General features: G+C 42.8%; 1 protein-coding gene across 5 annotated transcripts in view; it reads right to left on the bottom strand.

Annotated features, from left to right (window-relative positions):
• Positions 1 to 6,387: 6,387 nt before the first annotated feature.
• The window catches only part of NOS2 (nitric oxide synthase 2), a 37,627-nt gene continuing 22,628 nt past the window's right edge, over positions 6,388 to 21,386 (bottom strand). For all 5 annotated transcript variants that reach the window (XM_056326893.1, XM_056326891.1, XM_056326892.1 and 2 more), the window contains 22 exons: positions 20,548 to 20,710; positions 20,013 to 20,104; positions 19,475 to 19,616; positions 18,915 to 19,054; positions 18,171 to 18,345; positions 17,302 to 17,403; positions 16,766 to 16,960; positions 16,343 to 16,425; positions 15,876 to 16,020; positions 15,516 to 15,620; positions 15,309 to 15,358; positions 15,040 to 15,214; positions 14,430 to 14,562; positions 13,940 to 14,018; positions 12,861 to 13,039; positions 12,051 to 12,214; positions 11,139 to 11,349; positions 10,737 to 10,824; positions 10,174 to 10,295; positions 8,904 to 9,052; positions 7,880 to 8,074; positions 6,388 to 7,285 (listed from right to left, as the gene is read on the bottom strand). In XM_056326893.1, coding sequence (XP_056182868.1) covers positions 7,172 to 7,285; positions 7,880 to 8,074; positions 8,904 to 9,052; positions 10,174 to 10,295; positions 10,737 to 10,824; positions 11,139 to 11,349; positions 12,051 to 12,214; positions 12,861 to 13,039; positions 13,940 to 14,018; positions 14,430 to 14,562; positions 15,040 to 15,214; positions 15,309 to 15,358; positions 15,516 to 15,620; positions 15,876 to 16,020; positions 16,343 to 16,425; positions 16,766 to 16,960; positions 17,302 to 17,403; positions 18,171 to 18,345; positions 18,915 to 19,054; positions 19,475 to 19,616; positions 20,013 to 20,104; positions 20,548 to 20,710 — 3,001 coding nt within the window. In that variant the 3' untranslated portion in view covers positions 6,388 to 7,171. The remainder of the gene's footprint in view (positions 7,286 to 7,879; positions 8,075 to 8,903; positions 9,053 to 10,173; positions 10,296 to 10,736; positions 10,825 to 11,138; positions 11,350 to 12,050; positions 12,215 to 12,860; positions 13,040 to 13,939; positions 14,019 to 14,429; positions 14,563 to 15,039; positions 15,215 to 15,308; positions 15,359 to 15,515; positions 15,621 to 15,875; positions 16,021 to 16,342; positions 16,426 to 16,765; positions 16,961 to 17,301; positions 17,404 to 18,170; positions 18,346 to 18,914; positions 19,055 to 19,474; positions 19,617 to 20,012; positions 20,105 to 20,547; positions 20,711 to 21,386) is intronic.

The raw sequence follows: 21,386 nt of genomic DNA, 5'->3' as shown, positions 1-21,386 counted from the left end.
CGGAAGTGTGGTTTGACCTTCCCCCCCTCATATCCTTGTAGCCAAACTAAACAGAGCAGATTTCCACGGTGACCCCCCGGCACAGCGCAGCGCAGGGCAGGGGAGCGCTCCCCGTCCCGCTGCGGTTTGGCTGGGGGGCTGCGGAGCCCGACCCGGGACAGCAGGGGCACGCCAGGGGCCAGGCAGCGTGTGCGGGCAGCAGAGAGAAACGCTCGGTGCCTTTTCACACCGCCTGTCAGCACTCGCCCTCCCAGAGGTGACGGCCAGCGGTGGGAGACCCCTCTGCAGATCGCAGTTGGGAATTCAGGGCGGTGTACTTAGAGCAGAAACCGTGGGAGGTGCGTAGGCAGAAAGAGAGGTGGTGGGACAGAGATGGTGGCTGATGTGCAGGGAGGTCACCTGCTCCTGTCATCACTTTTCTTGCGGATCCTCACGCCCTCCCTGCCCTTCGCTTGTCACAGCGAGGCAGCAGTAGGGGGTTCCCTGCCATTTCCCCGTTTCCTTTGCCACACCTGAGCCTGACGGCCATGGGGTGATGCGAACTGGACGGGTCAGCCCTTGACGAGGGAATGACCAGAGCAGGACCCTGCTGACTGGCAGCGCAGACCCTCTGCGGCACACAGAGGCCCACAGGCACGCATGGAGCCCCGGCCCTGCCGAGGCTGGGGGGGCTTGCCAAAGCCGCCCTGCCCCACGAGCTCAGCCGAGGGGTGGGCAATGGCAGGGAGCCAAGTGCGTGTTAAAAACCTTTCTCTGAACTGGGCAAGAATAAGCAACTATCGTGACAGAAGTGGTCCCACTTCTAGAAATCCTGTTGGAACAGAGAAAGTCTCAAATAACACGCTGAAGTAAAGGGTGACAGAAGTCTCAGGTTTAGCTCGTGTAAGAAAAAAATAAGATTAGAAAATAAATAATCAGCATCACAGCTTTTGTCTGTAGCCCTTGCTGTGTCTAACAGCTTGCTTTCGCTAGACTGACTTGTTAGTCTATGGCCTTTGAGCCCATTTGCTTTCCTCCCATTATACCGGCTGTCAGTCCCCGTCTGCCTCCCACAAACGAGATACAAGCGCGTGTCTTTCCTGCGGGCACGGTTCGTATTGTGCCCTCTCTCAAGTCTCGTCTCACAGGCCTTCACTTACAGCGCGGCTGGCTGCGCGCACCGCGCACCGGGCTCCGCGCTTTTCTTTCGGCTCCAGCTCCGCTTCTCGCAACAAAGCGCATCGGGGCCGGGGCTGGGCTGGGGGCCCGGCCGCCTCCGCACGATGCGGTCCCTGGGGTGCGATCGCCTCCTCGTGGCTGCTGCCCGTCACTGCAGCCGCCAGGCCCCTGCCCCGCTCCCCCGCCCAGCGCACGGGGCCAGTTTAAGGGATGCTGAGTCCACCTGCAGTTACCAAAGACAGTTTTTGCTCCTGGATAAGACGGGCCAAGTTGTTCCGCGGGTTACGAACGCCATCACTGCAGTTTCTCGAAGCGCTAGAGCATGTTGAGAAGCTGCTTCCCACCCCCAAGCCGCTCACGGCCTTCCCTCAGACCCCCACCACCCCTCTCCATCCTTGCTGCCCGTGCCAGGGCCGATGCGCACTCATTAGCCCCGCATTAGCCCTGCCTGCGCCTAAAGCTGCCCTGGCACCCTCCTGCCCCACGCGATCCCTTCCGCCACCTCCCCAGGGAGGCAGGAGCTCCGCCAGTCTCCTCCTGCACCAGCACGCTGCAGCAAACCGTGGCCGTTTCAGCGCGGGAGCTCCCGGCTGCACACACAACCCCAGCACAGCCCCACGGGACCACAGGGTGCTGGGCACCCGGGCCCTCGCCAGAGCTGCTGGCCGCACCCCGACCCCCCCAGGTCCTGCCATGGCCTTGTCACCTGCAGAGCCAGGAAAAAGTTGGGCCAGCGAGGCCGTGGAGGCTGCTGTGCCCTCCACAGCGGAAGCGACATTGTGGTGTGTAAATTAATCCCAGGAACGTTACACTGCTGCCAGACAGCTTTACACTGAAAATAACGGCAGCACTGTATTGTCCGGCAGGGAACAGGCCAAGGCATTATAAAAGCGCTATTTTACATTTCATCCATCTTATCTCAATCTTTCATATGCAAACAATAAAAAGCTTAAGATAAATTGAGCTTTGTTGTCTTTCATCAAGAATAAGAAACAATTAATTTAACTCTCAATTAAACTTGAAGGACAAGGTTATTTAATTTAAAAAAACCAAACCACCACATCCTCAATCATACAGGTTATATTCCACCAGCTGTGAACCAGAGCAGTTTGGTATTTGCGGGGCCACAGTGACATCCAAGTGCCAGCGATGCGGGGCACGGCGCTAATGCGGCACCGAGGTGGGCAGCAAGCGGGAGCGAGCAGCGCCTGCTCCCTGGGCAGCGCCACTTGCCTCGGATCCAGAGGCGCTTCAACGCTGCCGCTGCGCCTGGAGTGGCTCAAGCTGGTCTGCAGGCACAAGCGGCGCGTGGCAGCACCGTGCCTATCACTAGCTCACCCTGCCAGCTTCTGTCAGAAAACAAGTTCTCATTCCCATCAAAACGATCCAGTGTGGCACTGGATCACTCACACAGCTGGAAAGCGAAGGCTCGGACTGAACTTCTCTGCTGCTGCACAGCAGAACAGTGAGAGCTACATGCAAAAGCCGCAGCCCCTGGCCGCAACGCAGCCTGTTAGCCCAGCACGTCAGCCCTCACGACCAACAGGTTTACAAGAGCAACCTCACAGAGATGCGACAAACGGGAAGGTTTGTGTTTACTGTCTACCTCTTGCTTCCCCTGTTAAATCTTCACCTTCCTCTGACCCAGATGTGCTGCAGCTCTCCCCACTGCTCTCTCCCCCTCTGCAGGGTTGGATCTACTGTGACCGCCCGTGCTTCCAGCTGGCCATGAGGGGACACCTGGTTTGATTGCACCTGCGAGGTTCCCAGCCTGCAGCAGGTCGACACGCTTGAGACTGGAGATGTTCCTCTGACCCAGGCTCTAGCTCAGAGACAAGATCCCACGTGCAGCCTGGCAAGCCATTATATGTCACAGTAAGACGTCAGTTAACATTAGCAGCCATCTAGGAAATCTACCAAAGCACATTTTGTTAGAAAAAACTGAAATCAAGCACCTGTTTCCTGCTGAAAGCCTAAAACCACTTGTTAACCTATGATTTATATCACACAGTGTACTACTACTGCTTAGATCATATTCTTAGATTTTTAATAACCTTTTCGCAAGACTTCTTTTTCTTTGATGAATAGTCCAAGAATTCTTTTTCTCACAAAGACAACCAAAGCTTTTTCCCCCCTGCTTCTTTTTTTCCTGAAGCAACCAGTACCCACATCTCAATGGAGACAAACTCAAGCACAAACAGAAACCACTTCTAGCTCCAGACAGCTGCAATTTAACACTCAATTGCATTTTAAACCTTAAAATCTGAGGGGATCATTGTTCGGCCCTACCGAACCTTACTTGTTGTTCAAGCACTCGGTGCACATGAAACATCTCAGTGCAACCACAGAAATGGCGATTCATTCAGAAGAGACACCAGGTAAGAACCCACAATACATCAATCAGGCTACAGATGAACCGACTGAAGCAAGATCCAGGAAAACCGGACACAACACATCACAGTTTCATCCTGTCTCAGAGCTCCGTCTGCCCTTGCCCATGGAAAGCAGCGGTGCACACCCTCCCCTCCTGGCCCAGCCCTGCCTTCCCAGCAGGATTACTGGGGCAGGCGAGTCGCCCACCCACCCAGACCTCCCCTCATTTCACAATGCACATTCAGAGAGGAGAACCTCTTAGCACAGCTATAACATAATACATCATTTCAATAGAGAAAAAAAACCCCATAAAACTTTCACCTACCTGAACTCCTCCTGCCCTCGCTGTCCCAGAGGTTGCCAGCCTGCGGTTTGTGAGCCACCACGCTGTCCGCTGTCATCATCTTCCACACCTCTGCCTGCAGAGCTCAGCTGTCTGTCCCTGGCAGCCCCCCCAAGGCCCCACGCCCCTCCGGCACGCTGCACCGGGCACCGCCAGCACGGCACCGATGCCGGTGGGCTTGGCCGCTGCTTCAACTGGCAACACTTAACTTTTCTGAGCGTCTACCCTAATGGAAGGCTTGAACTTGTGTTACTTCTCAGCTATGCAATAACGTACTCGTGTGTCCTATCCACATATTCCTTTGCTTTTCCTCAAGGAAAGAGCTTAAGTTAACAGATGTTACTTAAAAACAGGTTAAAAGTACACACAGACTGCTACTGTGATCACTTGGTGCTAGATTGCTCAACAAATTTGGGGAACAGGTTCGTATGGCCCAGCCCTGCGCATTGATGGGCCAGAGGCAGCAGGCAGTGGATCTATACTGCAGGGCTAGTGGCTCACCCAGCCGGCACAGGGACGGGCAACTGTCTGTGGCCACCCGCAGTTCGGCTGCACCGAGCTGCCCGCTCCCTCGGGGAGCACAAGGGAGTTGTACCAATAACCAAAAGCGGCCAGAGAACCTGGCTAAGGAAAAGTCTGCGTTCAGTGCCTTGGCATGCAGCTGGATTCCATTATAGCCATGTAACTTGGGCTTAAGTGCTAATGAAACAAGCCACTAATTGCTTCAGAAAGTGTTAATCTGTAATTCTCTGTCAGGTCCCAAATCAGCGAGGTGCATAGTCGTCTCAGTAACTTTCAGCCCAGAATAGTTCCTCTGCCTCTAGCAGTATTACTCAAGTGCTTAAACTAATACATACTGCTTAAATCCTGTACTGACTTGGGGCTGTAACGAACACTTTAATAGCCACAGAACAGGCTATTTGGTCACCTCAAGGATTTTAAAAGGTGTATTTTGTGTCTGGTTTCTTAAATGAAGTTTCAGCTTTTATCTTGGAATAGAATAATTATCCACCGACCTTAACATCTGCACTTTATCTTCCCCATTTATTGCTGTAGAAAAGCAATTGTACATAGCTTCAGATCAGAGCTGCAATTGAAGTTAACTTACAGTTAGGACCAGTTTAAATAAATCCTCAAATACATGACACAGTTCTCTGGTTTTCTTAATCCCTTCCTCTAACTGCCTTCTCACCTCTCTGCTAGGGAGAAATTTTTGCAATGGTGGAACTGAGATGAAAAGGTCCTGCAGTAAAACTTGCCTCACGGAAGGTTATGTGACTTCTGAACTTATACACTAACACTTGTGCCTCTTGCTCCAACATGTCAGAGGCCCGTGAAGGAACAGGTGCCCTTGCTTCCCTGGCTGGCAGGTTTCAGTGGTGCCTCATATCTTCAGGACATGGCATTACCAAAGCGCACCCCAGTCTGCTCTCAGCTTGGTATAAACAGCATATAAACTTTTTTTTTACTGAGCTTCTGACCCTCCAAATGAAAATGAACTACAGTCCTTCAGTACCCAAGCAAGCATCTATAAAGGATTATGATAATGCTTTAAAGTAAGTGATTAGTTAAAAAATATGCCTGAGATACAAAGAAAACATCCTGGCAAGGAAATTCACCTATTTAGTCACATGGACAGAAAACGGGTTGTGCAGTAATGCACCTCCCAAACAGGCACAGAGCATATTAGTGCTCTGAAGTATAGAACTTATTTCTTCCATTTCATACTTTTGTTGCAATCGTTTGAAGTCGTAGGACTCTGTGAGCCCTTGGCTTATGGAGAGCTTTCTTAATGGAAAGTGCAATCAGTTTGTTCCATTTCCATCCCACCCCAAAAATCTAAAATCAGAAAACACAAACTAAGCATGAAATAACACCAACAGGCGCCCATCAGGACTCCATACTTGCCAGGAACCTCCTCTGTCCTTCACTCTTTATAGCTGTTGTCTGACATGTCCTGTTCTCTACCATCACTGTCCACATCCTGTCATCTATGCTGTATTTTTGATCTTATGTTTAAGGCTGTCCTGAAGCACATGTGAGACACACTGTACATACATGGCACTGTTGACTTTTTCTCAACTCTTCCTTCATCAGATTCCAGCTCCTGGAGACAAGGGATGACATGAAAATCTTACCTTAACCTTTTTTAATACGATCAAATAGCCCTGGTAATTTTAGAGACAGAACTAAAAGCTCTGACATAACCAAAAGGCATAGAAAGAGCCGAAGTCAAAGCATAACTAGTGAAAAATATATTGCTCTCATTGCTATTTTATATTCTTGCAGTTTGCAAGCCAATCTCACAATCTATGGTGCTAATCCACACTTTCCTGGCAGTAACAAAACCCCATAACTAATCTTAGGCAGACCGCATAACTCCTGGAGACGGACTCTTGACTTAGGGAAGGAGCATTGGTTGGAGCCCAAAATCCACTTCACCAGAACATGAGAACTAACATACCTACCCCTACTTTGTTAGGCTGAAGGCAATAGCAAAAAGTGGTACATTTAATCCACACCAACTTGTTTGTCTCAATATAAAGGTGTCTTTTATTAAAAACAAATCAGGCAATCACAGCCTAGAATTCAAACGTACAAAGTGCTTTAGAATTTTCTGAACCTTACTGCCACAGGGTCTGTAACAACAACAATTCAGGTTCAAGTACCTGAACCACAGAAAGCAGAATTCAGAACTACCGCCTCCTCACTTACACACATTGGAAGTGTGTGCACCAGGTATTTCCACTTATGAACCATTATATTATTATCTCTTCTGCAAACATTGCTTCAGATTCAACGTGTGTGACTTTATAATTCCAAGTGACACAACCATCCATTTAATTGCTTTAAAGTGAAATAATAGGCACAGTAAAACAATCTGATTTTTTTATAAATTCACCGAGACAAACAGTACATTTCAAAAAAAGATTTCAGTTCTAGCTTAGAGTAAATAACTTATTTATATAACTTTATGTAACGTACTTACACAGAGTAAATAACTTATGCAACTTATAGTAAATAACTAAATTTTCCTTGTATTTAGAAAAAATAGCAGATTCATATCAGCATAGATAGTATTACAAAAATAATTTGCATCACCACTATTAAGATAATCTATTAAAAGAAGTTTTAGAATAAATAGCAACAAAAGTTAAATTTAGTATTTTTCATAATTAAGGCTGAGGTTTAAAAGTCAGATCCTACAATCATATACATCTGTATGACTTAAGATGTATAAGAAAGAGGATCTGACCCCTTGTTTTTTGAAAATAACAACAAATGTGCAAGTATTGTCTAAAACATAAGTTGATTTGTTCTTGGACTGGTGGGTTGCAAAGCTCTTACACCTCTTTTGACATCATGTGGGAATGCAGCCCCAAATATATCTTCATGGTAACGCTTTTGGCTCTGCAAAAAAAAGAAAGGAAGCCCAAGAGGTGAATTAAATGCAGCTTGCTCATCCTTATATAGCAGTTAAGTAACTAAAAGGTCCTTTTGCATTCGTATGACTGGTTCTGTGCTGGTGACCTTGTTCCTGTCCATACAATGAACCTGTCTGAATCCCAGGCAGACGTGCTCCAGCAGAAGTTCTGATAGCAAAAGGGTCCTATAAAGCCAGCAGACCCAGGCACTGTGTTTTTAGTGATGAGCCCACTAATTTCTAAAACTCACTTTCCTCTGTTGGTACAATGAAGTATCAAACTCTTGATGTTCCAGACACACTGCAAAGCTGATGTCCACACCCCAGCTGGAGACACTGGGGGAAATGGTAGATGTAAGAGAACAACGTTACGTGTCACTTACACCCTAACTGAACAAAAACTGTGTTTTAAATCATGGTGGGTGGATTAAACTGATCACTTAGAGCTTTTTTCCTTATATATTCTGCTGAAGAGAAGCTCATGGCAGCCTGCAAGATCTTGAGTGTGACTTTGAAGACTTCTGTAACCCATCCTGGAACACTGTCTGACTGGAAAGAATGCCTTGTGTATCATCACATACCTTTAGCTGGAAGAAGTACTCCTCTGCCTGTTGCTCATTAAGATTCAGGTATTTTGCTAGCAGCCCTTTCAAAGTCTGAGCAACATCCTTGGCCATGTGTACATCCCCACAGACATACAGATGCCCTTCCTCCTTATGCAAGAGGTTGCACACTTTGGTCTCCAACTTGCTTTGAAGGATGTCTTGAACATAGACCTTAGAAACAGAAAAAGGATCGTTAAACAAGGTTTCTCAAACGCTGCTTTGGCTATTGACTTTTCTAAATTCAATGTGGGTCTACACAGGAAGGTTCTAAATGCCCTAGCTATTTCAGCTGTGTGTTGCACCACAGCAAAGAAGAAAAATGTCTTGACACTGTCTTAACAAGCCCCAGATTTGGTGGCTAGGCCTGTCTCCTGATTAAACTAGAGAGACTAAGACTCTTCTTTTTTAGAACCAGTTACAACTGCCAAAGTTTCCTAACTTGCCAGGAGAGTAGGATAGCTAAAAAAAGGATAGCTTAAGTGCTGTTGTTTTCTCCAATCAAGACTTAATCTAAGCAAAATTAATTTCCAGGGTCAGGTCACTGTGTCACAGGTCACTGTGTCACATTAAAACAGTGACAAATGGCCAGAGCCAAATAATTTCTAACTCATGGGTTAATCAAATCTTGTAATTTAAGATTCCTGCAAATGTTCCAACTTACAGTTTCACAGGCTGTTTGCACTTTAAGTGCCTCTCTATATGGCAGTGAGGGGGTTATATATATATAGCTTGCTTGTACTGAAGTGCACAGTGAGATTCTCCCTTATTTTGAAGGAGTGAGGCCTTTTGTCACTTGTCCAGAATGTACTGAAGCAAAATGTAGCATTTTTTAAATTATTTTTAAAAATTTTTATTTATTTAATTATTAGTATTTTATTATATAGAAAAGAATAAAAGAAAAACATTTCTTTTAAAGAATTGTTAAGCAGAGCCTCAGTCTTAACTCTAGGGACTATTGTGGAAGGAGCCAACCCTTAAAGAACAAAGGAACTAGCCTTACCTTAGGTTGGCCAGGTTGTCTGGAGTAAGCTGTATAGACTTCTTTCAGGACTCCCTTCCTCTTCATCTCATCAGTTTCTTCTTTGTAGATGTGATCCATGTCTGGCTGCCGGCAGCCAAACAATAATGTCATGTCACCACCTTTGATCCCTGAAACCAACATTGGAAAGTTTTTTGTATTTCCTGGTAAGGCCTATTATCTGATGACTATTCCCATAGAGGGCCCCGTTGCCACAGTAACGAGCTGCGCAGAGCTGTCTCTTTCACAGCTGGAATGCTGCGCTCAGTTTTGGTCCCTGCTAGATAAAAAAGATGTGGACAGGCTGGAGAGGGCCCAGAGAAGGGCCACAAAGATAACCAAAGGACTGGGAAGACTGATGCTTGAGGAAAGGCTGAGAGAACTGGGTTTGCTCAGCCTTGAGAAAAGAAGGTTTAGGGGAGACCTACTTCAAGTACTTTCAAGACCCAGTACTTCAAGGGTGGCTACTGAGAAGACTGAGACTCCCCTTTTACAAAGAGTCACATGGAAAAGTTGAGGGGTAATGGGTACAAGTTACTCCTGGGGAGATTCTGATTAGACACAAAGGGACAATTTTTCACGTTGAGAACAATCAGCCATTGGAATAACCTCCCCAGGGAAGTGGTGGATTCCCCAACACTGGACACTTTTTAATATTCAGCTGGACAGGGTGCTGGGCCGTCTTGTCTAGACCATGCTTTGGCCAAGAAAGGTTGGACCACATGATCTTTGAGGTCCCTTCCAACCTGGTATTCTATGATTTTATAATTAGCCTTTCTCACTGAGCACCTGAGAAGGACAGTGTGTGTGTCTATGTGTGACAACTTCTAATTTTAGGGTCTTGCAGTAGAATCGAATCTGCCCAAGTCCTTGGAGAACTATGTGGAACCACCTGTTGGAGCAGGTTCCCCAAACAGGCCGACACCAGCAGGCCAAAGTGTTTCCTCTTCATACTGTGGCCCCTTGTGTGAGCACCTGGGGCAGTTGCTGAACATACAGTATTTACAAGGATACATGGGCTGCTCCCTCCAAGTGATCAAATACCCCAAGACCACCAGAATGGTTTCAAGGGGGATGGATTAGTTGTTTCAGTGCAGTGTCAATCGGTCTTGGGATGACAAATCTCTACGGTGTTTACTTGGCTAATGTTTCTTGGTGTCTCCCTCTGCAGAGGTTTTGTTTGGAGGAGTAGGGATGCCTTCTGCTGCCAGATGAGTTATGGCCTCCCTTTTGGAGCAATCCCCATAAGTACCTTTCTTTTCCAAGTCATGGAGACGCTGCAGCCAGAAACTTCTGAAGGGAGCAATTCCTGTTCCAGGACCGATCAGAATGCATGGCTTGGTTGGCTCCTCTGGGAGCCGGAATTCATTAGCACTAAAATGCAAAAATATGTTAATTAGGTACTTAGTTTGACTGACATCTCAGTGTCAGTTTCCTGAATGCTTTTGAGCAGCACAGTGTAAGTCACCGATTTCAAAAGGGTAATGGGGCTTAACTTGGTGACAGTTGCCTCTTGTTTCCTTAGCTTTATTTGCTCCATAGCGGATATGCTGAGAGGGGAGATGGTGTCATATGAATAGAATTCTTTCAGAATTTTCTAATGATTTATGATTTTACTCAACATAACATGTGGTAAAGGATCTCATCTCTGGGAGACAGGGAGCTCCTTCTCTTCTCAAACAAATATTCCCACTTTCTGTCACCAGTCACTTGAAAATCATTTGCAAACAATGAATAAAAACACCGAAGAAGCTGAACTAAGACCTGCTGTTTTCTGGGTTTTTTTCTTTTCTTTTTGCTCTGTCATATACTCACCTGCGTATAAAGCATGGCACTATTTCATTGAGAGCTATTGTATTCAGCCACGTGCTGCAGACTCCATGGTGCAAAGGCCCTTGTCCATCTAATCAGAGCAAAGGAAAATATCTCTGTCAGTATTTAAGAGCTCTTCATTTTTTAAAACAGCGCTGTTTATATTTAAAATTATTGGTTTTGAGTATATATCTAGTAATGATTTATAAAAAAAGGATACACTGATGATGATGCTGCAGGATTTTAGCAAACTAGCACTGCAGTACACTACCCTGCATATATCACAATACAACATTTTTGTTATAGATATGCTTCATGCCAGATGGCAGACAAGGGTTTTTTTTTCTGAACCACAATGCAGCCTAAATATCATTTAAGAAAGAAATTAAAACAACAATCCATTACCTCTCGTCCTGTAGTTTACGACTGCAACTGTCAGATGAATCTCTCTGGCTGTCATGTCACAGGAGGAACTGACGGAATAGTACCTGGGTTTCAGAAATGGCAGCTGAGTCAGTAAGAAAGCTGTTGAGACCTCAGCAGAAGGAAACTCCTCCAGGACCTCCAGGATGTTCGGGCTGTTGTAAAACTTCCATTTATTGTATTCTTCTGTGCTCTAAAAGCCAAAGGTCACCACCACAATGTTACCAGGTCATGCGGAGTTCAGGGATATTTGCAATGTCACTTATAAATACGATTCCTGCTATCCATTCAATTAAATATGCAGGCAATCAACAGAGAATTCTCAAAACTTTGCCCAGATCAATACTGGGGTTTCCTAAGAAATTGTTTGATTTTTGAAAACAGAAGTACAGAATACCACTGTAATTTTCTCAGATACCAGCTCTCTCAGTGAGGACGTAGAAACAGAAATAGAATCTGTTTCTTGCAAGCACTTAGCACACCTATGAGTAAATGGTTACTTAAAGTACCATCCCGCTTACTCTCACAGTACCAAATTCTCTGACAAAAATATCTACCAGGTCCCCTCCAACCCCTCCACCCAAAGGTCTTTTAATGGTGTATCACCAGAAACCACCATGAGGCTGGCAAAACAGGCAGGCCAGAAGACCCACCCAGAGTCACAGAGGAAATACCAGATCTGAAAAAATCTCTTGATTCCCACACCCAAGCTGAGCCACAGGACCACCCTTTCTCTCACTGTGGTTGGGTTTACAAGTACACAGAATGCGTATCAGAGGAACAAAAAGCAAGGACCATCACTACAAAAATTTCTTAGGCTTCTGCTACACAGTAAAAGGGCATCAGATGGTGCGGTATACAGTATTCTAACATAAATCTAGTCCTAATATTTACCTGACATAAAACTTCCAGTCTCTGTTTGTCTTCTTCTGCTGTTACCAGCTGGGCAAGTTTTTTTAGCAGTTGTTGGGAGGGTGGAGTAGTGATATCGAGCAAGTATGTCAAAGCCTCCAGGAGTGTGCAGGCGGGAATCTTTTTGTCACTCGTCCAGTAGCCACCTGGAAATGAGGTGAATAAAAGAACACATGGCAATTCCCATGGGATTTGACAGCTGTAGAGCTTTGCAAAACTCAGTGTCCTTCAAAATATGACTTCAGACTAGGTTGCAGCAGGTCTAGACCACAGGGCCCTTCTGAAAAGAGGTTAATGTGAGGTTTCAAACTTTTTGTAAGGGGAGGATCTGGTGCAGAGAACTTTATGATAAAAAAACACCACTTTAAGATGTAAAGACTTTCACTCGAGGAAATAATCTTCCTGTGCGTTAGAATCCTGTGATTTAGCAGATTGTTCCTACTAAGATGGAAAAGATGGTCATGACATGTAAATCTATTTTAGGACTCTGATATGTAGCAACTATAAGCAAACTGTTGATTAATTTATTTGCAGTCAATGGCCAATTCAGCAACTGAGTTACATATACTGTCAAAGCCAGGACAACTCTGAACACTGGTGAAGTTACCACGGACTGCCAGAGTATGCAAAATCAGAATTAAGAATTGTAAGAATAACTAAAAGCATCAACAAAACCCTATTAAAACTTAAGAAAAGGATAATAGAATCAAATTCATCTATGAAAATTCTCAGGAATTTTAGAGAAATCTGTCAGACATCCTCTGTTATTTTACCTAAAGAGAACCAACTTACCACCAGTGCAGGTTTCAAGTCTGATAGTCTGATCAGCTGGAGGGGCATCCTTGACATGGGCAATGAGGCCATGGACTAATTCTGGCTGGTTGCCTGGGAAAATCCCGATATGATCTCCAGGCAGGTAGTGCATGCCCTGATTAGTCTCACAGGAAAGCTTAACTAGAATGGTAACACGACTAGATATAGAAAAAAAAAAAAAAGAAAGGATCAGACAGATCTTGGTTACGTCAACAGGATTTCCCTTGAATTGCACAGAAAAGGTATAAATCTGAAGTGACAGTTGGCAAGGGCTTACTTATGTTCATTACCAAATTATCAGACCAGCTTAGTACTTCATGGAGACTTAAACAAATAATAGCCCAGACATGTGAAGTACTTGTATCAAAACAAGATGCTCAAGTGCTACTTGATCTGTCCAGTATAGAACAAACATGCCTGTAATCAGCCAATGAAAAGAAGTGCAGCTCTGCTGAAGACTGAATACTCAACATCTTAAACCAGCTCAGAGGACTTCCCATAGGATGACTGTATTTAGAACAGGGATGAAGAAGACCTACCAGAGGATGTTGAAGAGCTATTCACAGATGCTAATTCTAAGACAGATGTTAGCACTGATTACCCTTTTGTATTTCTTTGTGTATTGTCTCGTCTCAACTTGTTTTGCAGTACAACAGCTTTTTGCACTATACCTTTTCCTTTTTTTTTCTGCTAAGGGGCAATTTTTCCACTAAACGAAGTAAATATTTGCCAGGCATGTAGCATACCAAGCAAGAGAGAGAGACCATACACCCAACCTTCCACATTTAGTAGGTATCAAAGGGCTGTGTCACAGAGTTTTTTATTCCCTACGCTCCTAGAGACTCTACTGGGAAGTTAGACCCTAGCTAGACCAGAGCTAAGACTGTACACATTCTTGTGGTCTTGTGATAATGATTTACTACTTCTAACGATGGTACAAAATTCATATATATTTCTTAATATCTGCAGGGAGAAGATGTTTATAACCAGGCATTTCAGATGTTTAAGATTTTAGTAAACTGTAGTATTACAATATTCAAAAGAATGAGGTATCGTACCTGGACTTTAAACTTTGAAGATTCTGTCTGAATTTCAGCTTCATGGGAATTATAACCTTGGCATGAATGTTTGCAAGTGCTGTCAAGAAAAGAGGACATGACTCATGGTAATTTTGTGATTAGGTTTGTTTAAAATGCCTTCAAATATAACATGCAGAAAAGAACTGAACCATGCTCGCCCTAGAATGTGAGATACATTTAGTCAGTTATGTGTCCTATATGCATGCCCTCCCTGACTGAAAGTAGCTCATCTCAGCTTTTGTTCTTCTGGGGCTGTCAAAATGTGTGCTAGGTCTGGTGGTCTGATGTTACTGTGCTGGAAAATATAATTTATACAATGTAAACCAAGATCTTTTTTTCTTCTGAACACTGTACTTTATTATATGCATTCTATGATCTAGCAGGACCAATACTGCTTCTAGAAAACCGTTACTGTTCAGACCCGTCTGAAGCAAAACAGACAGAGGAAGTGGAAGGTGGGATGTAATACCTTTAGCCAAGTCCATGGTCTGAGAGTCATGGACTATCCTGTAATTCTTAGGATCCCAGCTTTCATCAGAGGTATATATCTCAGGCAACTGAATACTGTTTTTCCCACAGATGTTAAAAATGTCACAGGCAGTCTAGGAAAAAGAAAAAATTAAGGCTATTCATAGTAAAAAAAAAAAAAAATTATCATTGTCATAATTCTAATGAGGAGATATCAATTTCACAGATTGTTATTTTTTTATTGATTCTGTTGAGTTCAGTGATATTGCAGGGCTTACAGTGAGTTCAGTGAAGTTCCACTTGCACACCAGTACACTGATCTGCTTCAAAAAATCCTGATGTTTTATGCTACCACCCTTGTTCATACTAAGCATTCCATTATCCAAAAGGTTTCATGGAACTTTATGTGAATATTAATAAATAATAGAAAAGGGGTCTAGTTCCCTCTTCAACTTAGGCAAACAGTAGAAAAGAGGAATTCCAAATTCAGATATAAATCCAGAAGTTTTTCTTCTTTCATTTCCCCCCATTTTTATGGGATGCTAGTGAATACTGAAATAAAATGAATGAATGAAGAAACCAACATATGAGCTAACTCTTTATATAGTCACCTTGAACGCGCTGACTGCCCATGCGCGAAAGGCTGCTTCTTGCCCGTTGAGTTCATCTCCTTCGCCTATTGGAGTGAGCTGAGAAGCCCCTAGTTGGGCCAGTTTTTGGTCAATGGCATGAGCAAAAGCACAGAACTCTGGATACATGCTGGACCCCAAACCAAACACAGCATATCTGCAGAAAGAGATAAAAATAAGATCACTATGTTCTGCTAAATGAAATGCAAAAGGACTCAATCACCTGCAAACCAAACAAAAAATATTTTTACCTAATTTTTCCTCTCAGAAATTTCAGGGTGAGCAAGGAGTTCTTGAAGGTCTGTAAAAATTCATAAAATAATTAAGGTCAGAAAAACACTGATTTAAAACAGAAACGAGACCCTGATCCATATCTTAGCCAAGTACGTGAGCCAAATGAAGGGGTTGTCTTTGATCTCAGAGTTGAGCATCATACGTACTTCTGAGGTTAATATTACCTTTCCATTATTTGGAGAATCTCCATTTCCAAAAGTGCTAGTAACCACTAAAAGAAGCGTTTCTTTTTCCAGGTCACAAATGTTGTACTCATCCATGCACAGAATCTGGAAGGTATAAAGCTCATGATAAATTGCTAGTGGACATAAGAACTAGCACTAGATATCTCTGTGATTGTCAGATGACTGTTGACCAAATTTACAAGGCATTATGCTAAACGAATACAAAATCAAAGTTCTAGTCCAATTGGTATTTACTGAACGTTCAAAACATTGGTTTAGAGAATGAAAAAGCTTGCAGCAGCTGAGGAAGCTAGCCAAACTTCTTTCGTCATTTAGCATGGATGATTTATACTTTCTTACCTTAGTGTTGAAGGCACAGTTGAACAAGCTGCAAAGATTGTTTGCTAGTGTTTCAGATTTCCCAGTCTCTGTTGCATAGATTACAGTGACCTTGGACCTGGTTGCCATTGTTTGTCGCATGAGTGAAGATGCAAAAAGTACAGCCCTAGGGAAAAAAACAATCGCATACAATCTTTAATATAGCTACACAGTAATTCAGATTGATTCACAGACAAGCTAGGAAAGACTGATCTTGAGCATGGTTCTTCTTTGGAAGATAGTTCAGAAGCAATACACTACAGATAGCCCTGAATAAGAATCTTAGATATAACTATTAACTAACTGGTCAGGTAAGTCTATGATTCAAACAATTCAAGTGGTCCCTACTGTAATAATTAATTCAGAAAACCCCCAAAAAGTGGAACAGAAACATCACAAGAATAGAATAGTTGAACAAAAGCATGAAGACTCTTATTTGAATCACTTACTTTGCCAAGATGCTAAATTTTATTTCTTTTTTCTTTGGTCTCCGGGTCTCATCATGCCAGACATGCGTTTTCCATGCATCCACCTTTAAAAAAAAAAGTTAAGCTTCAGGTAAGAAATGTAAAATAAATACACAATTTGTCTATCTTTGAAACAGCCATATTAAACAGAATCTGTATATACAAGCCACCGTGTACAAATATGGGATCAGTCTCTGTAGCATTAAATTGCATTTTACTTTCAACTTGAGAATTCACCAGAACTAACAGAACCTTCCGCAGTACAATAGATATTGCCTGCTATTTATGAATCTCTCTAGTGAACTGCCATTAACCAGGGCTTTTCATTCAGACGTCTTCAGGTCCCATGTTATCATCTGTACTTCTGAAGTCTACTAGAATAATATTTTTTTTACTAATGTGTACCTGGTAGTAATAGAAGGGAGTGAGGACATAGTTCAACATCTCCTGGTGGAACACAGGAGTTATGCTCCCTGACATGGGAGGCACAATCCACACCCAGTCAGCCGGGCAGCCTCCTCGTACACGGTACTCATTCTGCATGTATTTCATGAAGGACTCAGCAGCTGAGTGGTGGTCCATGATAGTCACATTTTGTTTCTAGAATAATTGCAAAAAGACAGACGTACATTAAAAAATCCCATTCTGCTCTTCTTCCTGATGTAGTTGAAGTAATCCTTTTGCTTTGGTTAATATTTCAAGGACTTTATTTAGTGCTGGGAAATATCAGCAACTATTATACAGATACAGATTGAGGTGGACCTTTGATTAAGGACTCCTACGTCCAAATGTAAATCAAGAATAACTCTATTGGAATCACATTGATAACCTCAATTGAGCATTGGTCCATTGGCACTATACTTGTATAAAGCTGCTATAAGTGAAAGTAAAGAGACACAAAATATTCAGTGTCTCTCCAGAAACCACATCCATTGACTTACTTGGAAGCTATAAAGCACAGCCACATTTATCTCTACAACAGCTCGGTCTTTCCATAACGATGAAAGTTTGTTTGTTTCCAGTCCCATTCTTCTCCCTACCTCCTACATGTGAAAAAGAGAGAGAAAAGGAAAAAGCAAGTTTACTATGTGGGGACTTAGACATCATGATTTCTCCACCTCATCACTTTAATTTGCAGGAAGAACTGTTGCAGAAAGGGGAATAGGCAGTCTTATGTTGGGAAAAGCTATGTCAGTATAAACATTAGAGATTAGAAGTGAACTTGAATTATGGTGTTCTGGTTCTTGAGGCTATCTATTCCAGTTTGGTAAAACAGGGAGTGGTTCTCTCCTAGACTAAAGGGTTTTAAAAGTGCCAGTATCTGCTTATAAGTCATCATTATTAATTTGTACTGGTGAGGTGCCCAAGACCTGCAACTAACCACCAGGACTCCATTGCCTTGTCAACAGCAAACCTGAACTGAAATAAATATACCTCTGAGAAACGTACAGAGACCAAAAGTCCTGAATCAGCAGGACTTAGGGTAAAATTGGGGAAGAATTACATTTGGACACCATTTTCTATTTTATGGGTTTTTACAGTTGCAGTTTTACCATCCTATCCAGCTACTTGGAACAGATACTCTCAGAACACTGTAAAAACAGTCATACAAACTGGCAGCCATAACCTTGAGAGAAATTCAAGATGTCCCACAATAGTCAGGATATTGCGTTAGATTAGCACTGAAGTGTGAAGTGTGATGTAAATACAACACCCATCCCAGCAAAGACTGATAACGTCTCTTTTCCAAAAGTGCTTTACCCATCAGGTTCATTCCCTTTGCAGAACACACTTTACTTTAGAAGATTACCTTTAGGATATTATATCGCTGTACATCACAGAAGTCTCGCACTCCTATCTCTGTCCCCATGTACCAGCCATTGAAAGGACACCCAGTAAACTCCAGGCCTCCCACCTCAAGAAGCATGTTGGCAACAGCAGGCAGTGCATACCACTTCAGATCTAACTCCTTAAACCATTCAAACCTGGTAAACAAACATTTTGATTTATTACTTCATTTACTTTCAGGCAATACCCAGAAAAGTCCAGTAAGCTAAAGAGTACTAACTCTAGGAGAAATGACCCATGAAGCAGGGTCTGCAAAAGCTCATAGCAGTTCCCGCTTACAATGTGGTAACTGGGGACTGCCTGCTAAAGAAATTGCAGAACAGCCTCACAGAGTTCTGCAATCTGCAGGCCAGTCCCAAAGCAAACACGAAGAAAAAAGCCCCACAGAAAAGCAATAAATATTTTGTTATGACTGCAGCCATATTTCACTCATGTATTACACTGGCACAAGAAATGATCGTTTTAAAATTTCTGAACATGACTGAAATGTAGATCAGGAAAAAAAGATTTCCAATAAAACTACTATTGGCTTCCTTAATTTAAATCTCATTTCATTGTTCTAACAGGCATTTTATCTTTCAGGACAATTTTTCATAATTTCATCCTAACAAAGAACCCATAAAATGACTGCCACAGGCACAGGCATTATAACCTGCCAAGGTGAGGCAGGAGCAAAAATACAACTATCTAAATCTTGTGTGCTTACTTTGGATGCTCCATTGGCACTTCGAGCACAATTTCTGGCGGGATTTCAAATATTTCTGGGTCTTGGCCGTTTGCTTGGAGAATGAGTGGAACTACATCAAAGCAGCCATATTTCGGCTTCCACCCAAGCTCAACGCACAACTGTAAACAAAGAAAGTATATTTTGGGCTTTTTAGGTTTCCCCCTCTCTGGATTTGAAGACAAAAGAATGTTAGCCCTCTAAAACCTGCTGAGGTAAATTCTCAGTGATAAGGGTTATCTTTCCTATTCAAATGATGTTGAGACATGTTGTTCAGGTACTGATTGTGTCCCTGACTTAAGGGGAGCATTAGCTTGCCCTGTTCTGAGATGGAGGGGAGTATTTTTATATCAAGATTGTAAGAAATTACTGCTCCCACCTTCACCTGGAACCTGTGGGGCAGAGCATCTCATTCACTCCTTAGCACCACACCTCCCTCCCAATCTGCATAAAAATTTAAGGAAAAAAAAATAAATAAAAGAGACACACAGATGGGTTAGGCAAGATGGAAAGCAGTTGTGATTCTGTATTTAGAACTGTACCTGTGTGAACTCCACACTGGCAGGGTCTCCTATGATAGACCCATCTGGCATTTGATATCCAGCATATCGGATGAGCTGGCTGTTCCAAATACGAAAATCATGTTTCCCATCAGTCCTCTGGGGGAAGACAGTAATGGCTGATCTGCCCAGAGAGACAATCAAATCCCATTACACCACAGCAGCACATTAAACACATCCTAATTATTAAGACATAAATTGTTAGCAACAGCAATTATTTTATATTTATAAAATAAACATCAGTAGAAATAAAATAATTCATCTTCTTTATCCACCCCCCTGAATCTTCAAATAATCTCTTTTCCCCAGGAATTACAAAAGATTTTGCAACATCAGCCATGCATGTTATAAAATTTCAAAATGGTTGATGGTACACATGAAAGGAACATATAAATACCAGGAGAATTAAGACCAGAGACTAGTTGTCAAAATACTTAGATAGACCATTTCAGGTCTTACGTAGAGTTTTGAATCCAGATCTGGATGGGTTTTTTTGTTATTTAAAATTAAAGAGGCTTACCTTATATTTCCATTATTTGTGGCATACTGAATATGACGACAGATATGCTCAAACATTTCTTTTGCTGTTTTACAATCACGTGCATCAAATACCTATGTTTCCAAAAGAAACGTAAAGAAAAAATTGATTTTGAAACAGTAGTGCAAGATCCTTTCTTTATGCATTTAAGGAAAGCAAAGATTAAGGAAAAAAGCGAAACAAAAAATCAGTATCTCTCAATTTAATTGTAACTCCACTAGTAAAGGTTCTTTTTTGTTGTTCTTTTATGCATCATTTTTATACGTAACAATTCTCCAAGGACAAAGACATGCATCTGGTTCCATGACACAGGTGGTTCCTATGCTAGCACTCCTACACAGGTTCTTATTCAACTATGAAGCACAGAGCCACACACAAAAAATGCTGATCTTATGATAGGTACACGAGGGAGTAGTCCTCAGTTGAAGCAACTGGCATACTTTACCAAAGTAAAGGACATTCTTCTGATTTACAGCAGATCACTATTTGGTCCATAATGTCTAGACTCATAGGTTACCTGTAGATTGGACCACTGGATTCTCCCAATACACCTAGGTGCATTCCTCCAGGCCTGTTTGGCAGCAAAGATCAGTTCATCCTTTGTCAGATGGTAGGTTCCTGTTGTTTCTATCTCCTTGGTCACTGCTTCCAGTCGGACCAGGTGTTCTTCTTTTTTTGGCCTTTTGAACAGGAAACAGCCATGAAAAGAAACAATGAGAATTTCATTACTTAGAATTGATTTAAACTGCAGACATTCTCCTTATATTCTGGGTCAAGAACAGCACAGGCATTGCTGAAGCCATAAAGCTTTTGAGCATTCTTTTGCACGGCAAGACTTCTACTTACATTGCTCGTTTTATCTGCCAGAATGCAAGTACAGTAAATTTCCATGCAGAGGATCAGCATCTACATAGGTTGATATGGCAAGTAAACAGTAAGAAACCTGTTCCTGTTACAAATCTACACTCTCTGGATGTAAGTCAACATAAAATACCCTATCCTTTATGAAAATATCTATTGCCTCACAAAGTCAGCAGTTCCCCTGTGCTTCAGATGTGAGAAGTTACCATCATCTGTTCCCCACCTTCCCTCCACTGCGCTGCACTTTTCTCCCTGAAATATAGCTGTTACCTGGTGCAGCACTCTAGGCTCCAAGATTTTTATTAAAAAGCAGGGTGTATTCTAGGTAAAGGGATGAGTTAAGTACATAGGATTCTGAGGACTGCTGAGGAGAGTTTTTGCTGGCTTCAGAATTTAGGAACTGTCTTTACTGAGTGCTAATTACAGAGCTTACTAGCCTAAGGAAGAAATTAACACATCTAAGTAGTGACACCATCTTTTCCCAACCTGACATAC

This window comes from Falco biarmicus, chromosome 1 (assembly GCF_023638135.1).
Source record: "Falco biarmicus isolate bFalBia1 chromosome 1, bFalBia1.pri, whole genome shotgun sequence".
In the NCBI taxonomy this organism is placed as follows: domain Eukaryota; kingdom Metazoa; phylum Chordata; class Aves; order Falconiformes; family Falconidae; genus Falco; species Falco biarmicus.
This window is presented reverse-complemented; position numbering and strand designations above follow the sequence as displayed.